This window comes from Pelophylax lessonae (assembly GCF_965119305.1).
Source record: "Pelophylax lessonae genome assembly, chromosome: 3".
NCBI lineage: Eukaryota > Metazoa > Chordata > Amphibia > Anura > Ranidae > Pelophylax > Pelophylax lessonae.
Genome location: NC_138770.1, coordinates 285,849,279 through 285,873,347, shown reverse-complemented (window position 1 = coordinate 285,873,347; position 24,069 = coordinate 285,849,279). Strand labels below are relative to the sequence as shown.

General features: G+C 50.4%; 1 protein-coding gene across 23 annotated transcripts in view; it reads left to right on the top strand.

Moving 5' to 3' along the window:
• The window catches only part of DLG1 (discs large MAGUK scaffold protein 1), an 818,929-nt gene that overhangs the window by 569,629 nt on the left and 225,231 nt on the right, over positions 1–24,069 (top strand). For all 23 annotated transcript variants that reach the window (XM_082251441.1, XM_082251439.1, XM_082251438.1 and 20 more), the window contains one exon: positions 3,511–3,667. In XM_082251441.1, the coding sequence (XP_082107567.1) occupies positions 3,511–3,667 (157 nt within the window). The remainder of the gene's footprint in view (positions 1–3,510; positions 3,668–24,069) is intronic.

Genomic DNA, 24,069 nt, shown 5'->3' with positions numbered 1-24,069 from the left:
TGCTGATTGTTGGGGCAAGGTCAGATGAGTCTGTGCATTTGAAACCTTTGAGATTGACATCACCTGGTCTTCCCAGACCATGATTGAGAACAATCCATGACACTGGCAGGTCTCAGCCTTGCAAAGGGGGCAGTGCATGCTATAAATTCTGCAGGGTGTCCAAACTTTTGCAGACGCCATTTTTTTGTTTTCTGTAATTTTAAAAGTGTTAATGATGGAAATAAAATCTAACTTTTGTTGACCTATAAGAATTTCTAATCTGTAATTTGATGCCTTTTGAAAAATTTTCCATTTTTCCTTGGCTTCTTTTTGCACATTAATACAAATTTTTACCTGGGGTGCCCAAACTTTCGATCACCACTGTAGAAGGCTTTTTATCCTAATTCATAGAATGCATTACAACCACTTTGAGCTAATCCCTAACAAACAGCTCACTGAATTGGCATATCCTCAGCAACAGATTTGGAGGCTGTACTTGGACCCCCTGTACTGGAAGATTGCTAGCCTGGAATGTGGCCTTGAACACTGTGCTCTACATTGTGGTGTTTTCCAGACCTTTATGTACTTTGTAACCACAGAGCTTTCTCCAGATCCAGAGGGCATGGTACACACAGCCTTTGGTGTGACCTATTCTTTGCAGACTCACTTCTTAAGGTCAGTGGGACAAAAGTATAGGGAGCCATCTCACTATAATACAGTTGCACACATTTTTAAAAAATTCTTCCACCAAAGCCTAGAAGAACCCCCCCCCCCCCCCCCCAAAAAAAAACTCTGGCTCAAAGAAGTAAAAAGCTGCGTTACCCAAGCTATGATTAGTGCAAAAATCAAGGCTTCACTTTAGGATAGAATCCCCAAATATACAAAGATATAATAGCCCTGGATGGACAATTATCTCCCAACTGGCTTTGATCCTTTTCTTCCAGAGCTCTGACCCCGCATTTTGTTAACGACTACCACTACGCTTAACACACACAATTCAACCTTCTGGATCCCAAGGACCCCCACACTTTCCCTTTCTTCTTCCACTCTTGTCCCAAAATCCAACCCTCCCTTCCCAATCTGTTGCATCAATGTTAAGCATGTGTTTTGTTACACAGACTAATTTGTGTATGTTATCTATCTGTATATGCTTATCTTGTCCTACACATTTATCTATTATTGTGTAATGCACAATACTCCTCTACTCCTCCTTTTAGTGTAGCACTGCCCCCTAGAGAGCTGCTGAGAATTACATTTCTTGGGTCCCCTGGGTTACCCTTAGCAACTGACAGTAGATAAATGGCATTAAAAGTTCTTGGCTCAGTTAATGATCAGTCCAGAGGATTTGGTTTTTGTTTTATTTAGAACTGGGATGGAAGAAGGGATGAGTGGGATACTCCAACTAGTAATTATGCACAATTCTGAGGACAACTGACTGTAGAATGCGACAAGGCTGCTGCTTCACCTTGCCACTGAAGTAAAGATAAAATTACTGTTCGCGCTTGAAGACTCTCTTCAGGGTTAACTTGGCACCCCCTTTACTCTCACTGCCTGTAGCTGACTATAGCCACTGGAGTGGTCCCCTTCCTGTGCAAAACCTTTGGCAAGCTCCCCTGTACTCACGGACACTGTTTTTCCAGAGTTGCTCTGCCTTCACCTCCACCGTCAGCTTTAACTGCACACTTTCTGGTCCACTAGGCCGACTGCCTGTGACCACCATCCACAGCAAACAGGAGGAGAGACAGCTGTCACTCTCCTCCTGGGACCTGGCTTCTTGCCCAAAGACCCCCTGTCACATGTGCACTTGACTTTTATAACGTATCCCAGGATGCACTACTGCTTGTGCCGACCCACTGAGATAGTTACAAAAGCCTGTGTGTCAATGGCTGGGTTTCCTCCACTGTCCAACAGGCTTCCCTATTGGTTACAGTGGGAACACTCCCTCAGCCCAGATGAATCACACCCTGGACACATGCAACAGGCCTAACTATTAATCAGGCTCACCTGATAAGCAGACAGAGCAACTATACTTTCTCTGCCTAGCACCTACCTAAAAGGGTGCTACATCAGTTTTTGTTCTCTACTCTACTCAAAAATGTAACCTAACAAAACTTAAATTAAAATATTGAACAAGAAATTTTTCTGCCATCACTGGTTTTACCACAACAGTGGTAAAGCCCAAGGGAATCCAGCGCTTATATCCTCCACTGGGTGAAATGTTGCACGACTGCACTCTGTGCTCTTTCTTCCACCATTAATCCTTAACAAAACCACATTCTGCTGCTCCTGCTGGTCCTGTTTGACTGCCCACCTACAATAACTTGGTCACCCCGCACGCTCCTCAACACAATCGGTTTGGGTTTGTGAGTTTGCATGGCCTTGCCTCTCTTGAAGCCTATTTGTTTTTTGCTATCTGATACAAATGTCTTCAACATAGAGGACAGTTCTGATGCAACGGGCTACATCATCAGCCCATACTTCCCTACAAGTATGAGCATATCTTATACAATTCGAAGTGGACATACGACCTATAGCGTAAAGACCGGATGGGATGAGATGTGTCTGATCCACACTATACAATTAAATGAATTTATTCTATACTGCTGTCAGTGCTGTGGTAATTCAAAGGTGAGAAAAACAAACCTCTTCCCTCTTCTCAGTTGTTGAAAAGATCAGGATTTGCCACTTAGATCTTGTCTGCAGGGGAGATTAATGCTGGCCATAGAAGAGTCAGGTTGTTTTTTTTTTTTTTTTCCATTCTACCTGCGGGGGTTGAATTAATAAAAATAAAAAAACAGTTTGTACCTGGCTTTAGAGGCAAGGTTATTAAAGTGGAGTTCCACTCAAAAGTGGAACTCTGCTGATATGCTTCCTCCTCCTGTTTTTGACCGGTACCCTTCCCCACTTCCTGGGAGACAGAGCTGCGGCGCTGTCCCTCGGCAGTTCGGCCCCCTCCTTTTTCCTCCGCCGCTGGGCCAATTGCGCATGTACAGTAGCCGAAAGGCTTTACTGCCAGGTTCCCTTACCCTGGATGGCGGCGGCGGCACCCGAGAGCCGATACGTTAATCGGCTTCAGGTGCCGACATCACGGGCTCCCTGGACAGGTAAGTTCTACTATTTTAAGTATTTGTAGCTGCTGACTTTTAATTTTAAGGGGGGCGGAACTCCGCTTTAAGGAACTGGCTTCAACATTTTTATTTGCCAGCATCCCAACCTCCAGCCGGCAGCAGTATACCATGTTTATGAATTCCTAGATTTTTTGTGTCCCTCGAACTTAAAGACGAGGATGTTACAGTAATCTTATGCTAGTTTTTTAAAGTTTTAATGTTTGTTTCAGTCTCACAATCCTAGATATTCTTTTCTTTAAAGGCATAGGCTACTGACATTAAAATGTTTCAATCTTTAGTATACCCATGCATAGACATCCCACAAGCTTGCTTTTTTGTTTTGTTTTTTTTTTTGGTTTTTTTTTTTCCCTTTTCTTTTTTTTAAGTGGTAATGAATTCTTAATTTTTTTTTTTCTTTAAATAGTGAACCAAGGAAAATTATATTGCATCGAGGGGCCACTGGATTAGGCTTCAACATAGTTGGCGGTGAAGATGGTGAAGGAATCTTTATTTCATTCATTCTTGCAGGGGGCCCTGCAGATTTAAGTGGAGAGCTCAGAAAAGGAGATCGTATCATTTCTGTATGTTTTCTACCTACATATATATATATATATGTTTCTTCATACATGTGGCAGTATTTTACAGTTCTACTGTTAATAGTTTTTGATTTATGTAGGAAAACCATGCATGCATTCAAAAGCATAACCATGAAGTAACAATACACAGTATTTTTACGTTTATTAGGTTTAGTAATATTTGGTCTTATAAGCAATGTAAAAATACTGTGCGATGTAACTACATATACCGCCCAACAGTTCATCATTTAACAGATTTCTGCTATAAAATTAACAGTTTCCGGTCTGCCTGTGTATTTACGTTGCTACTTTGATGTTAAACACAGGAGTTATGACCGCAGATAGCTGCCATTACCAAGGTATTTTCTTCCAAGACAGTCGGTCCTCTTTCACACAAAATTGGTCCAAGCGAGGAATTTGCCACAGGATCACTTTTATGTGCGGCGGGAGAGCTGCCCACATCCCTCCTGCTGCTTCCTGGTAGTTTTTCCCGCTTACCAGAGCCATCGATAGCGGAGAAAAAGACCCGATCCACTTGGCTGATGGGCAGGACTTTGAGGGAAAGATGGCCCCCACTCTACCCTATGCCCCTGGAGGACCGGAGCGACGTCAAACGTCACTTCCGCCCAACTGCCTTAGAGGACCACTTTTTTTTTTTTTTTGTGAATAAAAAATACATTTTTTTATTTTTATAGCTTTTAAATGTAAATGTGAGATCTGAAGACTTTTTGACACCAGATCTCACATTAAAGAGGACCTGTCCTGCTTATTTCTATTACAGGGGATGATTACATTCCTTGTAATAGGAATAAAAGTAATCAAAAAAAATGTTTTTTTTTTTTTAAGGGACAGTGTAAAAATAAGAAAAAAACAAAAATTTAAAGCACCCCGACCCTCCAAGCTCGCACGCAGAAGCAAACGCAAGTCGCGCCCTCATATGTAAACTGTGTTCAAACCACACACATGAGGTATTGCCGTGATTGTTAGAGTGAGAGCAATAATTCTAGCACTAGACCTCCTCTGTAACTCTAAACTGGTAACCTGTAGAAAACGTTCAATTGTTGCCTATGGAGATTTTTTAAGTACCAAAGTTTGTCACCATTTCACGATCGTGCGCACTTTTGAAGCATGACATGTTGGGTATCAATTTACTCGGTGTAACATTATCTTTCACATTATGGAAGAAATTGGGATAACTTTACTGGTTTCCTATTTTTTAATACAAAAAAGTGTATTTCTCTTACGTCCTCCGACAGTCGCCGCCACTTCATAATCTTCACTAATGGGGGTAATTGACCTTTGCTCCGCAGGAGTAGCTAGGCAACAAGATTTGTTAATATCAAAGCTTTTAGCATATCACACCCCTAGGGGGTGGTCCCATCAGTCAATACCTCCCTGCTTCCTGCATTCTCAACTCAGTTTCTAATGCCTAGCTTAGGAGTAGCTGGCTGATCCTGTGCTGGGGCTTTCAGTCTCAGCCTTCTATCCTCTTTTTGATTTTATTTTGAGTATTTTTCTCTTTCTTTTACTTAGCTGTTCTTTTTCTCAGCATTAGTTTAGTTTCTTCGAATGAAGATGATCATGCGGAGCTGGGTCTCGGACTGGCCACCCTGGATCCCAGGGTTCAGGGCCAGGGGCTTCCCAGCCTGCCATCGAGCGTTCAGCTCAGGTTTCCCTGGCATATTGAATGACCCATCCCTGTTCGCTGCAGGGATGCTGTCTGTGAGGTGGCTACCTCACCGGACGCCATTTGCGGTTTCGCACCGCAGTTCCACTGCGTCCTGACTGCGACACACTCTGTCTTCAGTGCAGCGGTTTGGTCGCTGGAGAAGGCTCCCCGCGCCATCCGGACTGGTAAGTGCAATTCTATGTGGGGACCTGTCTGTTTTGGGTGTCAGTCTGTGACTGTGTGACCCTGCATGTCTGTGTATCTGCTGAGCTCCCTGTCAGATTCCTGTGTGGAATAGCTGCCTTTCTGTGGGCTGCGGGGGGGGGGGGGGGGGGGGCTCTCCCGCTCTGCTATGTGAGAGTATGGGGCAGACTGGGTTTGGACATGCTGTGCGGCAGCCACTACTGCGTCCCGCCATTTTTTTGCGGCAAAATTGTGGTGACCGGCCCTGTGTGGTACGGCGCGGTGTTTTGGCGCTAAACGCCGCCATTTTGGCGGCGATCGATCATACGGCCACATGTCGGCGCCATTTTCTCATTGCCTAAAATGCCTCAGCCGAGCGGCCATGTTTGTGTAGCCTGCATAGGCTTTATAGGGCGGTCAGTCATTGCATCACTTCCTTTTGCTCTGGAACAGCGATCGGTGGCAGCAGCCTCTGTGGTCTCTCCAGGTTTTTACCTTTACTTTTTCCTGTAATTCCTTGCTCAGTGTCCTTATCCCTGTGGGGGTCGGTACATACAGTAGTGTGCAGTGGGCTACGCTCGCCGCGGTCTTAAAGGGGCAGTCCTCCTTTTTCAATTATTGCTGGGGCATGGATTCTCAGGATTGCAAGTTTCCTCCCACCTTGGTGGGGGGCCAAGGGGCTGCTGCATCCCCCGAGGGGGCTGATCTGGCTGCTATTGTGGCGAACCTGGCTTCTCAGGTGCAGATGCTAATGGCTGATCGATCCGCAAAACGGCCCAGATTGTCTATTTCCTCTGATTCAGAGGGCGATGGGGCTGCTATGGCTGGAGTGCCCTTCTCAGGGTCTCGCTCATCTCTGGACCTTGGGGGGTCTGAGGGGGAGGCTGAGGTAGAAGGGGTTGATAATTCTCCCCCTGGCTCGCCTGAAGAGCTTGCACTCATGGATGAGTTGGTTGCTTCTATCAAGGAAACACTGCGTTTGCAGGATGAACCATGTCCTCCTGCTTTGATGTCCTCTTATGGGACGCAAAGGAAATGCAAAACAGCGCAGGTTTTTCCCTGCCCTGCGGAATTTCAGCGCGCTGTTGATGAGCAATGGCGCAATTTAAAGAAGCCATTTACTGTGCCAAGTAAGTTCAAGCTGCGTTATCCATTTACACCCACCACTGATGAGCCAGGAGATTGGAGTCTCTTGCCCGTCATGCTTATACGGTTGCTGGTTCTATGCTGAAGCCTATTTTTGCTTCCATTTTGGCAGCCCAGGCTATTGCGGATTGGCGCAGGTGCTCAGGCGCACCCTGGTGGCTGACTCTGCTCCACCGACAACGTTGGCTATGGTGGATCAAATTCATCAGGGTGTCATGTATTTGTGCGATGCGGACTTGGATTTAGTCCCTTTGGCTGCACGCCTCTCAAGTGTGGCGGTATTGAACCGTCGCCTGATATGGCTGAAATGTTGGTCGGTTGACCAATCATCTCGCAAGACTTTAGCTAATTTGCCCTACGCGGGATCTCGCCTTTTTGGCGAGTCTTTGGATACTCTGATAAAGGGAATTTCCGGGGGTAAGAGCACTCTCTTACCCCAAACTCACAAGAATAAGTTTGTTCGCGGTAAGAAGAATACTTCGTTTAGGCCCTCTCAGGGGTCCTTTCGTGCCTTTCGGTCGCAATATAAGGGCAAGCCCTTCAGGGGCCAAGGCTCCCAGAAAAAGCCGTGGGCGGTAAGCAGAAGTCCGGCCAGTCCGGGTCCGCTGCCCATGCCAATTCAGCCTGAAGGGGCGCCCTCACCCGGTTCTGGGGTGGGGGGACGTTTGCTCGGTTTTCTTCAATCTTGGCTGGCCCGCATTCGGGACAGGTGGGTTCAGGAAATCGTTCGATCTGGATACCCGATCGAGTTTCTCTCTCGGCCGGCGGGCAGATTTTTTCCCTCAAATCTTCAGCTGTCTCCGGAGCGCTTGCAGGATCTGCACCTGGCGGTGCCGGACCTGCGGGCCCAGGGAGTGGTGGTTCCGGTACCTCATCGGGACAGATTTCGGGGGTTCTATTCCAATCTGTTCACTGTGCCCAGAAAGGAGGGCAAGGTACGTCCGATTTTGGACTTAAAAGCTCTGAACCGCTTTGTGCGGGTTCGCAAGTTCCGCATGGAATCCCTGCGCTCGGTGGTGGCTGCCCTCGTTCCGGGGAAATTCATGGCCTCTATCGACTTGAAGGATGCGTACCTTCACATCCCCATTTTCGAGGGTCACCAGAGGTACCTTCGATTCGCCATTGCGGAGGATCATTACCAACTTGTGGCGTTACCCTTTGGTCTCGCTTCGGCTTCGCGGGTTTTCACCAAGGTGCTTGTGCCGGTCCTGGCTTTATTGAGAGCCCAGGGCATCTCTGTCCTGGGGTATCTGGACGATATCTTGATTCGGTCTGCGACCAGTCAGAGCCTGGTGAACGACCTGTCCATCACGATGCAGACTCTGCAGGAGTTCGGTTGGACGATAAATTTTCCAAAGTCAACGCTGTGTCCGTCGGCTCGTCTCCCCTACCTGGGGATGATCCTGGACTCTGTTCAAGCGAAGGTCTTCCTGCCGGAAGACAAGCTTCGGACACTTAAGAACGAAGTCAGGTCCCTCAGGGACAATTAGTGCTCGTCCCTCCGGACGTGTATGAGGTGTCTGGGATTGATGGTCTCGGCTTTCGAGGCGATTCCCTTCACCCAGTTTAACACGCGGGATCTTCAGGCGGAGATCCTGGCCAAGTGGGACGGGCGTCCGCAATCTCTGGATCTGCGGATTTCATTGAGCCGCCTCACCCGAAGGGGTCTTTTATGGTGGCTCCAGTCCCCAGCGGTGTCGGGGGGCAAGTCCTTTCGTCCTTTGTCGTGGACGGTAATCACCACGGACGCCAGCCTGTCGGGCTGGGGTGGTGTTCTGGGCGTTCTGTCCGCCCAGGGAACTTGGTCGGAGGAGGAATCCTCCCTTCCGATCAACATTCTGGAATTGCGAGCGATAAATCTCTGCCTTCTGCGTTGGACGGACAGGCTTCAGGGCCGTCCGGTTCGGGTGCAGACGGACAATGCCACAGCGGTGGCCTAAATCAACCACCAAGGGGGCACCAGGAGTGCCCGAGCGGCTCGGGAAGTAGCCGACATTCTGTCTTGGGCCGAGATGCACGTCCCGGCGATATCTGCTGTTCACATTCCGGGGGTGGAGAACTGGCAGGCGGATTATCTGAGCCGCCAGACCCTGGACCAGGGGGAATGGTCCCTTCACCCGGATGTCTTTCAGATGTTGTGCGCGAAGTGGGGTTCCCCAGATGTGGACCTGTTCGCGTCTCGTCTAAACAACAAGGTGGAAAGGTTTGTGGCAAGGACGCGCGATCCTCGGGCAGGCGCCTCAGACGCGTTAGTGGCGCCCTGGCATCAGTATCGTCTGATGTATGCCATTCCACCGATTCAGCTGCTGTCCAGGCTCCTTCGCAGGTTGGCCTCGGAACCGCACACGGTGATTCTGGTGGCGCCAGACTGGCCTCGCCGGTCTTGGTACGCAGACCTCGTGAATCTGGCGGTCGACGCTCCGTGGCGTCTGCCTCTTCGAGAAGATCTCCTGTCTCAAGGACCGATATTCCATCCTGCTTTACAGTCGCTGGCTTTAACGGCCTGGCTGTTGAAAGCCAGGTCCTGAAGGATAGGGGTCTCTCCCCTGAGGTCATTCCCACTTTGATCAAGGCTAGAAAAGCCTCTTCGGGGAAGATTTACTACCGTACTTGGAAGGCGTATTTTGCCTGGTGTGAGTCCAGGGGGTTTTCTCCTCGCTCATACTCGGTATCGAGAGTGTTGGCTTTCCTTCAAACGGGCGTGGACCAGCGTTTGGCGTTGGCCACGATTAAGGGTCAGATTTCTGCGCTGGCCGTTCTCTTTCAACGCCCTGTGGCGTCTAATTCTTTGGTTAGCACCTTTGTTCAAGGGGTGTGACACTTGGCCCCTCCTCGGAGAGACCCTTTACCTCCATGGGACTTGAACCTTGTTCTGTCCGTGTTGCAACAGGCTCCCTTTGAAAAGATCAGGGAGATCTCGTTGTCTCTGTTGTCCAAGAAGGTTGCCTTTTTGGTGGCGATCACTTCGGCTCGCAGGGTATCGGAGCTGGCGGCCTTGTCCTGCAGCTCTCCCTACTTGGTGATTCACTTGGATAAGGTGGTCTTACGACCTAACCCTTCTTTTCTTCCGAAGAGGATCTCGGAATTTCACCTCAATGAGGACATTGTCTTACCTTCGCTTTGCGCGAAGCCTAAGCATCCAAAGGAGGTGGCTTTGCATTCCTTGGATGTGGTTCGGGCGATCAGAGTTTACCTGTCGTCGACGAAATCCTTTCGCAAGTCGGATTCTCTATTTGTCCTTCCAGAGGGACCTCGGAAGGGCATGGCGGCGTCGGCTGCGACCATCGCCAAATGGATCAGACAGACCATTGTGCAAGCCTATGCTTTGAAGGGGAAGGTTCCTCCTTTCCCTGTGAAGGCACACTACCAGGTCTCTGAGTACGTCTTGGGCCTATCGTCATCAGGCTTCTGTGTCCCAGGTGTGTAAGGCGGCGACTTGGTCGTCCGTTCACACCTTCTCAAAATTTTACAAGGTGGATGTTCAGGCATCGGCAGATGCTTCCTTTGGCCGTAAAGTTCTTAGTGCGGCAGTGCCTTAGGGTCCCTTGTTTGGGTCCTTGGCTGTTGGGGTGTTTCTACCCCTAGGTTACTTGTTCTTCCGGGGTTGTTGCTCCTGTTGAGCACGTTTTTCCTGTTGCCCAGTTGGTTCTCTTACTTTGGTAAGGTTCTTTTTTCTGATGTGGGTACTGCGTTGCTTTAGGCGCGGCTGCGTTTTTCCCACCCCTCATGTCTACACTGCTTTGGGACGTCCCCATTAGCGGAGGACGTAAGAGAAAACGGAATTTTTGTAAAATCTTACAGTAAAATTCCTTTCTCTGAGTCCTCCGACAGTCCCCGCCCCCGCCCCTCTTTTGGGGTTTGTTTATGTACTCTACTGCTATGCTACTGAAACTGAGTTGAGAATGCAGGAAGCAGGGAGGTATTGACTGAGGGGACCACCCCCTAGGGGTGTGATATGCTAAAAGCTTTGATATTAACAAATCTTGTTGCCTAGCTACTCCTGCGTAGCAAAGGTCAATTACCCCCATTAGTGAAGATTATGAAGTGGCGGCGAGTGTCGGAGGACTCAGAGAAAGGAATTTTACGGTAAGATTTTAAAAAAATTCAGTTTTTTCTTTCGTTCATTGATGGATACTGTGCTCCATAGATCCTAACTAGTGGGTTATATTGCCTTCTCCAGGATTAGGACTAGGCAGAACAAAAACACCTGGCTATGCCCATGGGCTGCCCTCAGCTGGTTTATAACCCCCCTCTCTGCTCTAAGTAATCAGTTTTAATCTGTCTAGTCAGGAGTAGGAACCTAGGCTCCCGGCTGGGATCTCTGGTCCTAGCAATTTTCTCCTTCCTTACATCTTTTTTTTTTTCTCTGGGGAGATCTACAATCAACGGCTGGACGATGGGCTGGATAATCTAGATCCAGTGGTCCCCCCAGCCCACCCAGCGAGCTCGTGCAGACCACAGCTATGCTCTAGGTCGGCCGTGACATAGCCTCATGGACAAGATTCTTTCAGCGTGAAGGTCTGCCATCCCCCATTATTGGGGTGGGGGGACATCTTCGCTGGTTTCCAACCCTGTGGACTTTTTTGAGCATCAAAGAGATCCGCAAAATGTTTTTCTCTGTTGCTTATTGACAGACAAAGGACTCATATATTGATATCTGTAGGGTATTGCTGCCACCTACAGGAGTAGAACACTAGGCAGAAAAAATGTTCTGGCTACACCTATGGGCTGTCCCAGAGGGTATACCCTCTCTCTTCCTGCTATAGGATGCCAGTTTTTTTCTGCCTAGTCAGGAGTAAGGACCTAAGTTCCTTGCTGGGATCTCTGGTCCTGGCAAGCTTTTTAGGTAATTCCTTTTTTTTAGCTAGCTTTTTTCTCCAGATTGTTCCTGTGAAATCTACAAGCAATTATGCCAGATCTGGGCGACAGGCTGGATGTTGAGATCCAGTGGTCACCCCAGCTGGCCTACGAGCAGGCCCTAGCTCCGCGCTTGATTGGCCGTGACATAGTCCCACTGGACGGGGACTGGCCCGCGGGTTAAACAACTCGCCTGCTCGCATACGACCGGTCTGCGACCGAGTTGCAGCGTTCCTATTGGCTGACATCCCCCCCCACTACGGCGGCGAGGGGTTCTGTCAGGGGTTTGTTGTTCCGGTATGGTGAGTAACTGTTCCCCCTTTTCCTCATGTCGGTTTCTGGGGTGGACGCGGGCCCCTCCCTGGGACGGTCGGACCCCCGTTTCTCCGGGTTCCCCTCTGTTCCACTGTGCAACCCCCTCCTATGGTGCCCGCCTTCCTCCCCCCCCCCCCCTCCATTTCCCCCCCCCCCCTCCTGGGGGGTCTCTGTCGCATGGGGATATGTGGGGAGACTGGATCTAAGTGCAGGCCTCTAAGGGGGCGGGGGTTGGGGGTCCCGCCGGTGCGGACGGCTGTGGTGCGGGGGGTTCCTACCTGGCTCCCCAGGGCCCACCTGCCGGTCAATCGTCTGTCAGTCAGGAGGGGGGCCCCCGGAGGCCTCCTTTACCACCATCTTTTGTTACACCCAACTCGGTTTTTTTCCTCAGAGCTGGGCTACTGTGGGAGTTCCTGAAGGCGTGGAGGGGGTGGAGCCCCTCCTAGACCCGGGCACATCGTTCTGCAGGCCTTCCTTTTGAGAGGAAGAGCGCTACTGAGCAGACATCCTAGGACTTCTAGTGCATCTCCCTGTGGGTGGTGAGCCTTGGGGGGTCTCTCTCTCTCCCTCTCTCTGCGGGGGTTTCTAGGCACGCTGCCTGGCCACTGGGGGGCGCTGTAGCGCCGGGAGACATTTTTACAAAAAAAAATATGCTTTTCAGTTTTGTCAAATTTTGCTAGCGGGTTCCTCTAGTGTAACATTGACCTCGCTGAACCTGTGTCCCCACTTGATCCCCCTCGAGGTGGCTGCAGGGCCCTCTGGTTCCCAGCTCACTATTGATGCACTTTCGGCGGTCCTGGAGTCATTTGTGTCCCGGGTGGAGGTGGCCTTTCAGGGGTGAGGTGTCAAAAAACTACCTCCGCCTACCCCTGCCTCATCTGATGCCTCAGATTCGGAATCTGACCCAGTCGCTGCTGACACAGGTCTCCCCTCTGGGGCTGCTGTCTCGCGCCCTGTCTCCTCTGATAGCGAGGATGACCTTTCTGCCTCCGCTGGCGCGCAAGACAATGGCGCTGTTGGATGCACTGATTGTGTCTGTCCGGGATACACTAAAGCTGGAGGGCGCAGCTGCTGCTGCGACTAATACGCAGGTGGCCTTTGGCACTCAAAAGCCCTCCAGGGTGACAAAGGTTTTTCCTTTTCCCGCATGCTTTGACGATATCATTAAGAAAGAGTGGGACCGTCCAAAACGTCCACCTGGGATGCCTAGGCAGATTGCTAGGCGCTACCCGTTTGAGTCCCTCATTAAAAAGTGGATGGTGCCGCGTATGGTGGATCCACCGGTCTCCGGGCTGAATAAAGCTACTGTGATCCCGGTGGAGGATTCCCCGTCCTTTAGGGATCCAGTTGATTGTAGGACGGAGTCTGTGTCCCGCACTATGTTCTCCCTGGCGGGGTCTGCCTTCAGGCCGGTGTTTACCATTGCCCTGGTTTTGCAAACTTTGACGGAATGGACCAAGTTACTACGCCACAACCTGGAGGGGAGAAACCTCCCCCCTGCTGTGTCGGAGTTGCTGGACCAGATGGTACAGGGGCTGCAATTTGTTTGTGACGCCGCACTGGATACTGCTCCAATGCTGGGGCATTTGTAGTTTTCGGCGGTGGTCCTCCGGCGCATGCTGTGGCTAAAGTGCTGGTCGGCGAATCAGGCTTCTAAAAAAGCCTTGACTTATCTCCCCTTTCAGGGGGATCACCTGTTTGGTGCTACTTTGGATGATGATATCAAAGGTCTCACTGGGGCAATAGCACCTTTCTCCCACAGGCTGCCAAGGGTAAGGACCCTCGTCGCAGACGGGGACCCTCTTTTTCAGCACACAAGAAGTTTTTTCGTTCCTCTGGAGCAGTCGACAAGGCGAAGCCCTTCAAGGCCCCCTCGGGGGGTTCCAAGCAACCCTGGTCTGGTAAGCAGAAATCAGGTTCCTCCAGACCTAAGGACAAGTCTGCCTCGACCTGAAGGTGCGCCCCCACCCATGTCAGTGGTGGGGGGACGTCTTTGCCGGTTCCCGGATCTGTGGCTCTCCAGGATTCAAGACAAATGGGTTCACAAGGTCATACGGTCGGGGTACAAGATCGAGTTTCGATCAGTTCCACCGGTAAGGTTCTTCCCTTCCAATGTGAGACTGTCCCCGGATCGCCTAAGGGCTCTGTTGGGGGCAGTACAGGACTTGGTACAACAGGGTGTAATAGTTCCGGTTCCGTGTGGGGAACGTTTTCTGGGCTTTTACTCAAATTCACAGTGCCCAGAAAGGAGGGCAAGGTGTGTCCGATCCTGGACTTAAAGGCGCTAAATTGTTTTGTCCAGGTGCAAAAGTTCAAGATGGAGTCCATTCGCACGGTGGTGGCCTCCCTGCATCAGGGGGACTTTTTTGCCTCCATAGACATCAAAATGCCTACCTTTACATTCCCATTTACGCGGGACACCAGCGTTTTCTGAGCTTTGCAGTGCGAGAGGACCATTATCAGTTTGTGGCGTTACCCCTTGGTCTCGCCTCTGCTCCCTGGGTCTTCACAAAGGTTTTGGCTCCGGTTCTGGCGCTGTTGCGGCAACGGGGGATATCGGTCCTGGACGACCTCCTCCTCCGTTCGGAGTCTCCGCAGGCTCTGATGTCAAATTTGGAGATCACCATGACCTCTCTGGCAGAGTTTGGGTGGCTTGTGAACCTGCAGAAGTCATCCTTGGTCCCCTCCAGGAGACTGGACTATCTGGGCCTGACTTTGGATGTGTCCTTGGCCAAGGTGTTTCTTCCTGTGAAAAAACTCCAGAAAATCCGCGCTGCGACTCAGCTGTTGATGTCCACCAAATGGTCGTCCCTTCAGACCTGCATGAGGGTTCTGGGACTGATGGTGGCGTCTTTCGAGGCTGTACCTTTTGCTCAGTTTCACACGAGGACCCCCCAAAAGGAGATTCTTCTCTAATGGAACAGGAATCCCGATTCCCTGGACAATCAGATCCGGCTGAGCGAACGGACCAGGGAGTCCGTGATATAGTGGCTTTGGTCTCCGATGCTCATTCAAGGAAAATCCTTTCTTTCGATCTATTGGACGATTGTCACCACGGATGCCAGTCTATCCGGGTGGGGAGGGGTTCTCTGCAGGTTTTTTGCTCAGGGAATCTGGTCCCTGGAAGAATCCAGGTTGCCGATAAATGTATTGGAACTGAGAGCGATCAGGCTTTGCCTGGTTCACTGGACCAAGCGTCTTCGGGGCTGTCCAGTGCGGATTCAGTAGGACAGTGCCACGGCAGTGGCTTATGTCAACCACCAAGGAGGCACCAAGAGTATCCTTGCGGCCTTGGAAGTGGCCAGCATCCTCCGTTGGGTGGAACGCTTTGTTCCAGCTCTCTCCACGGTTCACATTCTGTGGAAAATTGGCAGGCGGATTTTCTTAGCTGACAGACCTTGGATCAAGGGGAATGGTCTCTTCATCTGGAGGTGTTTCACCAGTTGTGCCTTCGTTGGGGCACCCGGATGTGGATCTGTTGGCATCCTAGCTCAACAGGAAAGTGCAGAGGTTTGTGGCCCGATCCCGAGATCCTCTGGCAGACGCCACAGTCGCGCTGGTGGCCCTGTGGGGGTAGTATCAGCTGCTTTATGCCTTTCCTCCTCTCAAGTTGCTGCCAAGACTTCTTCGCAGGATAGAGGCGGAAGGGATTCTGGCCATTCTTGTGGCTCCGGACTGGCCTTGTCGCACCTGGTATGCCGACTTGGTCAGGCTGGTCGCAGATGCTCCATGACGGCTTCCTCTCAGGGAGGTTCTGCTGTCTCAGGGGCCGATCTTCCATCCTGCTTTACGGTCGCTGGCTTTGACGGCTTGGCTGTTGAGAGCCAGGTACTGAAGGGCGGGATTGTCTGCTTCTGTTATTCCTACTCTGCTTAAAGCGAGGAAAGCGACTTCTAAAAAAATCTATTATCGTACATGGAAGTCTTATATTGCATGGTGTGAGTCCCTCTGGGTTCATCCACGTTCTTACTCAGTGGCTCGGGTCTTGGCCTTCCTTCAACGGGGGGTTGAGCAGAAGCTGGCTTTGAGTACGATCAAGGGTCAGGTCTCGGCCTTGGCGATTTTCTTCCAGAGGCCACTTGCCACTCATTCCCTGGTGCGAAATTTCATCCAGGGGGTGCGGCACCTGGTTCCCCCGGTGTGCTCTCCCTTACCGCCTTGGGACCTTAATTTGGGGCTGTCGGTTCTCCAAAAACCTCCCTTTGAAGATATTAGGGAGATTCCCCTCCTTACCTTATCCCAGAAGGTGGCCTTTTTGGTGGCTATTACTTCTGCGTGCAGGGTGTCGGAACTGGCTGCGTTATCCTGTCGCTCCCCCTATCTGGTGGTTCATAGGGATAAAGTGGTTCTTTGTCTGGATCCGTCCTTCCTTCCCAAGGTGGTCTCCGGTTTTCACTTAAATTAGTATATTGTGTTGCCTTCCCTGTGTCCTAAGCCCAGCCATCCTAAGGAATTTGCATTGCACACATTGGATGTGGTTCGGGCAATCAGGGTTGTACCTGGCCACTACTGCCTCTTTTCGTAAGTCCGATTCGCTCTTTGTGATCATGGATGGGCCTAGGAAAGGGTTGCCTGCGTCTGCTTCGACTATCTCCAGATGGATCAGGCAGATGGGGGTGCAGGCTTATTCGGTTAAGGGTCAGCTTCCTCCTGTCCCTGTTAAGGCACACTCTACTCTGGTACTCAGTGCTTCCTGGGTTTTCCGCCATCAGGCGTTTGGGCTTCAGGTTTGCAAGGCGGCTACCTGGTCGTTTGTTCATACCTTTACAAAGTTTTATAAGGTTGATGTGCTGGCATCTGCGGATGCCTCTTTTGGCCGCAAGGTTTTGCAGGCTGCTGTTTGAGGGGACCCTTGGTCTACCTCGGGGGTTCTGTTTTGGGTTTCAGGTGGGTCTCATCCTTTTGTTCCGATGAGTCCTATGTTTCCATGTTGGCTATGTTTTTGGCCTTATGGAATGTTTACATCTGCTATCCCACCCTTCAATTATGGCACTGCTTTGGGACGTCCCTACGGATATCAAGATATGAGTCCTGCGCCTGTCAATGAGCGACAGAGAAAAATGGATTTTTGACTTACCATAAAATCCTTTTCTCTTAAGGTCGTTGACAGACGCAGGACCCGCCCCTCTTCTTGGAGTTGGGTTGGTGTGGTTTTTTCTGACTCTGCTTTGTTACATTACTGGCATCCTATAGCAGGAAAAGAGAGGGTATACCCCCTGGGACTGCCCATAGGTGTAGCCAGAACATTTTTTCTGCCTAGTGTCCTACTCCTGTAGGGGGCAGCAATACCCTACGGATATCAAGATATAAGTCCTGCATCTGTCAATGAGCTTAAGAGAAAAGGATTTTACGGTAAGTCAAAAATCCAGTTTTTGGGGGTACCCAGAAAGGGGGATAAAGCTTATTCTTTTCAGGTTTTTTTAGGTCCTGAGTCTCCTTGTGCAGATTTAATTCCTGCAAAGGTTCAGGTGATATCTGAACTACCTAAGGTCCCCCCTATCTCTGTCCAGGGAATTGATTTACCTAGGTCTGATTCTATTTCTGACCAGGGTGGTCCTTCCTCTGCACAAACTTAAGGGACCACAGGCCGTGATTCACCAGCTGCTGTCACACAGATAGTTCTCTCTCCCATTTTGCATACAGGTTCTGAGTATGGTGGTATCCACCTTCAAGAAAGTTCTGTTTGCACAGTCTACATGCAGCTCCAGTTTGCCTCCACAGAAGGATACCAAAGTTCGTGACGAGGTCACGGGGTCCTCTGACAGACGCCGCAGGCGCCCAAGGGCCTTGGTATCATCCTCGGCTAACGCAGTTCCTGTGAGAAATCAAGAGCGAGGATCTTCCAATCATCTTGGTGGCTGTAAATGTCCCTTGGGTGCTTCCTCTCAGAGAAGACCAGTTGTCCCAAGGGCTGGTTTACTATGCTGCTTTACAACCATGCTGCTTTCGCTGGTTTTAAGGCTTAGCAATTAAAAGCCAGGGACTGAGGGATCGAGGTCTGTCTGGATCAGTGATCCCTACTATGGTAAAGCCGAGGATGTCGTCTTCGAGCAAGATATACCATTGTACGTGGAAAGCGCATATATTTCTTGGTGTGAGTCGATTGGCGCTCATCCTCAATCCTATTCTGTGGCTCGAATCTTACCCTTTCTTTAGCTGGGTGTTGATCAAAAGTTGGCCTTGAGTACCATGAAGGGCCAGGTGTCTGCCCTGGCAATCTTCTTTCAGCGACCCCCAAGCCACACACTTTAGTTAGTACCTTTATTCAGGGGTTTGACTTGTGGCTCCACCTTTATGGTCTCTTTTTCCGCCATGGGCTTTAAATTTACTTAAATTGTACTTAAATTGTACTTTAGTTTCTCCAGAAACCTCCATTTGAGAATATTTGGGAGATTCCCTTGCCTACATTATCCCAGAAGGTGAAATTCTTGGTGGCTATTACCTTGGCCCACAAGGTATCGGAATTGGTGGCATTATCCTGTTGCAGTCCCGATTTAGTGGTCCATAGGGATAAAGTGGTTCTTCGTCCCTGTCCATCATTCCTGCCCAAAGTTGTCTCTGACTTCCATTTGAATGATGACATTGTGTTGCCTTCCTTGTGTCCCAAGCCGGCTCATCCCAAGGAATTTTCCTTGCATACCTTGGATGTGGTTCATGCGATTTGGGTGTATCTGGCAGCTACTGACTCTTTTTAGAGGTCAGACTCGCTTTTTGTGGTTACGGACGGACCAAGAAAAGGGCTGGCAGCTTCTTCGGCTACCATCTCCAGATGCATCAGACAGATGATGAATCAGGCCTATTCCATTAAAGGTCAGGTTCCACCTTTCCCTGTCACAGCACATTCTACTCGGGCACTAAGTGCTTCTTGGGCCTTCTGTCATCAGGCTTCAATATCACAAGTTTGCAAGGCAGTCAATTGATTGTCCGTACATACCTTTACAAAATTATAAGGTAGATACTTTGGCATCTGCGGATGCTTCTTTTGGCGGCAAAGTTTTGCAGGCTGCTGTTTAGGAGGGGCTGTTCCCTCTTAAAGTGTTTTTTTTTTAAAAACCTTTATTTCTCTAGCAACCGTTGACAGCCTCATCTCCATGAGCGGAGTGGGTTTATGCTCCTCCCATCAGGAGTAGTCTAGGCATAAAAAACTGAATACACTCCTCCAGGGGGCTGTTCCTCTCGGCATAAATCCCCACTGCACGACTCAGCACATCAGTTTGCTTCTGCCTAGAGAAGGAGTAGTAGGACCTAGGTTTCCTGCTGGGACCCTGGTCTGTTTTTTTATTCTTTTTAGAATATTTTCTTTTATTTATGTTTACTCACTGCTAGCTAGTGTTCAGGGAAGAATTTTCCTGGTGATCTAGAAGCAATGATGCCGACTTGGGCTTCGTACTGGATAATCTAGATCCTTATGGTCCCCCCAGTCTGGCCTACAAGCGTGAGCAGGTTATAGTTCTGACCTAGGCCTAGCCACGACAGTGCCCCCTGGTCCAGAGGGGGACGAGCCAGTGAGCAGATGCCTCGCCGGGACGCATCGACCTGGAACGCCCTGAATCGCAGCGTACCCGTCGACTGGCAGCTACCCCACTTCGGGTGGGAGGCAATCTGCACAGAGCGGAGCCCACCCAGGCCATCGTATGGTGAGTAAATGTACCCCCCTTTACCCCTGCTGGCTTTGGGGGGGGGATGTGGGCCCTCCCCTGGAGAGAATAGGATTTGTGCCTCCTCGAGAGATCCCCCTGGTCTGCCCAGTGCCCGGTTATGTGTGTCCTTCCCTCTCCCTGTCCTTGCGGGGACTGTGTGTCTGGAGTGCTCTTGCAACTGGGGGGTGGGAGGTGTAAAATGGTACCTTGGGGTTGCTGGATCCCTGTTCCTGAGGCCTGCATGTGTTGGTCCCTAGCTGCATGGTAAGCCATGGGCGCCGCCATCTTAAGTGTGGGCAATGTATTTTTTCCCCCTTTAGAAAGCTGCAGGGAAAATTACTGCCCCATACAAGTCTATTACTTTGTAAGGGCGTCTATCTTTATGTAGCCCTGGTGCTATACTCGGCAGTACTTCCCTATCAGGTGACATCACTTCCTGTGTGGTCATTTCCTGCTGCAGTGCAGAGGTCCCTTCTGCTTTTCTCTGGGATGGATTCAGGAGGAAGAGTGTCTGAGGTTGTAACGTAATTGGGGGTTGCCAGCAGGCATATCCCTTCACTTTTGATATCAGTTTGGGTTAAAGGGGTCCCCTGGAGAATGCTGCGCTTGACAGTGGATACCGTGATCAGCGCACTTAAGCGACAGTACCCCATTTTTTTTTAATTTGCATAATGGTGTCCCAAGCTGGAAAATCACCCTCAGACCCACTCTGTGCGACTCCCGGACAGTCCGGATCGCAGTCGTTGGCCTTGATTTCAGCTGCACTGGAAAGCCTGGCAACAAAGGTTGATTTAGTCAGGAAAAAGGTTGATAGCCATAAACGACCGTTGCCTTCTTCTAGGGAGTTGTCCTCTGATTCAGAGGCTGATGGGGTCGTCCTGGACACCCCCCACCTGAGGGGTCACTATCCTCGCAGTCAGATCGTAAAGAGGACCTGTCGTCTTCAAGCTGCAGCGCGGGAATGCACTTTAGTTGAAGCCCTGATTATTTCAGTGAGGGATACTTTAAAAATTGGCTGATGAGCCCACGCCGGCAGGGATGCAGTTGTCTTTTGGCTCCCAAAAGTCCCAGAAATCTGGCAAGCTTTTCCCTTGTCCTGATACCTTTCACCATATCGTGAACTACCAATGGCGGTGCGTTAAGCACGTGTTAGTGGTGCCAAAACGCTTTAAACGGCAGTATTCGTTTGGTGAAAAGGTCTCCAACCGTTGGACAGTGCCACCTAGAGTGGACTATCCTGTTTCCAGATTGAACAAATCTACCCTTGTGCCTGTGGAGGATTCCCCAGTTTTTACAGATCCAGTGGACAGGTGGGTGGATTCCCTTTGCCGCCATCTTCGCATGCTGGCGGGTTCCATTTTGAGAATGGTTTCACAGACGATGGCGGAATCGATTAGGGGGTTGCGGGAGTCTTCGGTCCCCGAGACTGTTCCTCCGGAATTGTTGGACCAGGTGATCCAGGCTCTGGTGTTCCTGTGTGATGCGTCTATGGATGCACTGGTGACCAGGGTTTTCTGCCGTGGGTATTGTTTTAAGACGCATGGTTTGGTTGAAGAACTGGTCGGCTAAGCTTCTAAAAAAGCCTTAGCTGATCTTCCCTTTTTGGGAGACAGGTTGTTTGGTGACTCATTGGATGAGTTGATCAAAGAGCTGACTGGCAGGAAGAGTACTCTTCTTTCTCAATCCTCCAAGGGTAAGATGCCCTGTGCTAAGCGGGGTCCCTCCTTTTCTGCTCACAAACTTTTTTTTTTCGTGCTTCCGGGGCGCAAGAAAAAGGTAAGCCGTTCAGAAATTCTGGAGGTGCTAAGAAGCCCCAGGGCAAGACCAAGGCCAGTCAGTCCGGTGCTGCAGACAAGTCCTCTTCAGCATGAAGGGGCGCCCTCACCCGTCTCAGGGGTGGGGGGACATCTGCGCTTCTTTCAGGAACCCTGGACTTCACTTATTCAGGACGATTGGGTTTGCAACCTGTTTTGTTCCGGGTTACAAGATCGAATTCCGGTCCCGGCCAGGGGACAGGTTTTTTTCAGTCAAATCTTAACTGTCTCAGGAGCGTTTAATGGATCTGCGGGAATCTGTGCGAAATTTCCTTGCTCAAGGGGGTGATTGTGCCGGTTTCTCCGCGGGACCGCTCTCAAGGTTTCTATTCAAACCTGTTCACTGGGCCCAGAAAAGAGGGCATAGTGCGTCCAATCCTGCATCTCAAGGCTCTGAACCGCTTTGTGCAGGTGCAAAGTTTAGAATGGAGTCCATTCGGTCGGTGGTGGCATCTTTGAATCGGGGAATTTTCTGGCCTCCATCGATCTCAAATATGCGTATCTCCACCTCCCTATATTAGAGGGACACCAGTGATTCCTCCGCTTCGCGGTGGCAGAGGTAGCTTTTCAATTTGTGGTGTTACCCTTTGGTCTTGCCTTGGCTCCCAGATTTTTTACCAAGATCCTGGCCCCTGTGCTGGCCTTTCCGGTTCCTATTCAGATCTGCTGGACAATGTCTCCATCACCATCCCGGCCTTGCAGGAATTCGTGTGGACGATCAATGTCGCCAAATCTGCCCTGATTCTGTGTGGGTCTCCTATTTGGGGCTGATCCTCGACTCTGCAATGGCGAGGGTCTAGCTTCCCTTGGACAAGCTTTAGGAGTTGCAAGGGGTGGTCAGGTTGCTGATGGAGGCTTCGCAATCCTCGCAGGTTTGCATGAGGGCTCCGGGTCTGGTGGTCTCAACCTTTGAAGTAGTCCAGTTTGCTCCATCTCACACGAGACAGCTGCAGAAGGAGATTCTGTACAGATGGAACCAGAGATTCTTGGTCATTGGATCAGAAGATACGGTTGAGCCATCTCACGAAGTCAGCTCTTTTGGTGGCTCCAGTCGCCTGTCCTATGCCGAGGCAAGTCCTTCCTGCCGGTGTTTTGGACAGTGATTACCATGGACGCCAGCCTATCTGGCTGGGGTGGAGTGCTGGGGAAGCTCAGTGCCCAGGGAACTTGGGCAACGTAAGAGTCTTCCTTGCCGATCAATATCCTGGACCTGAGAGCGATCAAGCTCTGTCTGCTTCACTGGACGAGTCGGCTACGCGGCTCTCCGGTTCGGGTCCAGTCGGATAATGCCATAGCTGTGGCTTATATCACTCATCAAGGGGGCACCAGGAGTGCCCTGGCGGCCAAGGAGGCAGCCGAGTTCTGTTATGGGCGGTATACAATTTTCCAGCTCTTTCCGCGGTCCACATCCCGGGTGTGGAGAATTGGCAAGTGAAGTCCTCAGGTGTTGAATCAGGGGAAGTGTTCCCTGCATCTGGAGGGGTTTGATCTCCTGTGTGCCTGGTGGGTGACTCCGGAGGTGGATCTGTTTGCGTCTTGCCTCAACAGGAAAGTTCAGAGGTTTGTGGCCAGATCTCAGGATCCTCTGGCCGACGCCACAGGTGTTCTGGTGGCTCCTTGAGTCAGTATCGCCTGATTTATGCCTTTCCTCCGCTCGTTCTCCTGCCAATGTTTCTATGCTGGGTGGCGATGGAAGGCATTCCGGTCATTCTGGTGGCTCCAGACTGGCCTCAGCGGTCTTGGTTCGCAGAACTGGTAAAAATGGTCATGGATCCTCCATGGGGTCTTCCTCTGCGGGACGATCTTCTTTTTTAAGGACCGATCTTCCATCCTGCTTTACGGTCGCTGGCTTTAACGGCTTGGCTGTTGAAAGGAAGATGTTGAGGGATAGAGGTCTCTCTGATTCAGTGATTGCTACCCTTTTGAAGGCCAGGAAATCGACCTCTAGGAAGATCTATCATCGTACGTGGAAATCTTACATTTCATGGTGTGAATCATGAATGCTTGTTTTCTATAGCTCTGGTTTTGGCCTTTTTTACAAAAAGCAGTTGAGTAGCGCTTGGCGTTGGGGACTATCAAAGGCCAGGTGTCGGCCTTGGCTGTTTATTTTCAACGTCCGTTGGCTACGCATAGTCTGATTCGCACCTTCATTCAGGGGGTGCGTCATCTGGCCCCTCCAAGGCAATCCCCTTTGCCTCTGTGGGAATCTTAATCCGTTTTTGTCTGTTATAATATTAGGGGGATTTCTCTGCTTTCTTTGTCGCAGAAGGTTACCTTCCTATTCGCTATCACTTCTGCCCGCAGAGTTTCTGAGTTGGCGGCGGCATCCTATCATTCGCCTTATTTGGTGGTCCACAGGTATAAAGTGGTCCTCCGACCTAATCCGTCCTGTCTTCCTAAGGTGATGTCAGATTTTCACCTGAATGAAGACATTGTGTTGCCTTCCTTAATGTCCTACACCTACACATCACAAGGAAGTTGCCTTGCACTCTCTGGATGGGGTTCGGGCGATAAGGGTTTATCTGGCGGTTACTGAGCCCTTCAGGAAGTCGGACTCTTTGTCCTTGCGGACAGTCCTCGCAGGGGGTTTGGCTGTGACTGCCGCAATAATTTCAAGATGGATCAGGCAGACGGTTGTTCAGGCTTATTCAATCAAGGGTCAGGTTCCTCCTTTCCCTGTGAAAGCGCATTCTACTAGAGCGCTGAGTGTCTCTTGGGCTTTTCGCCACCGGGCCTCGGTTGTACAAGTTTGTAAGGCGGCGTCATTTGTACACACCTTTACCA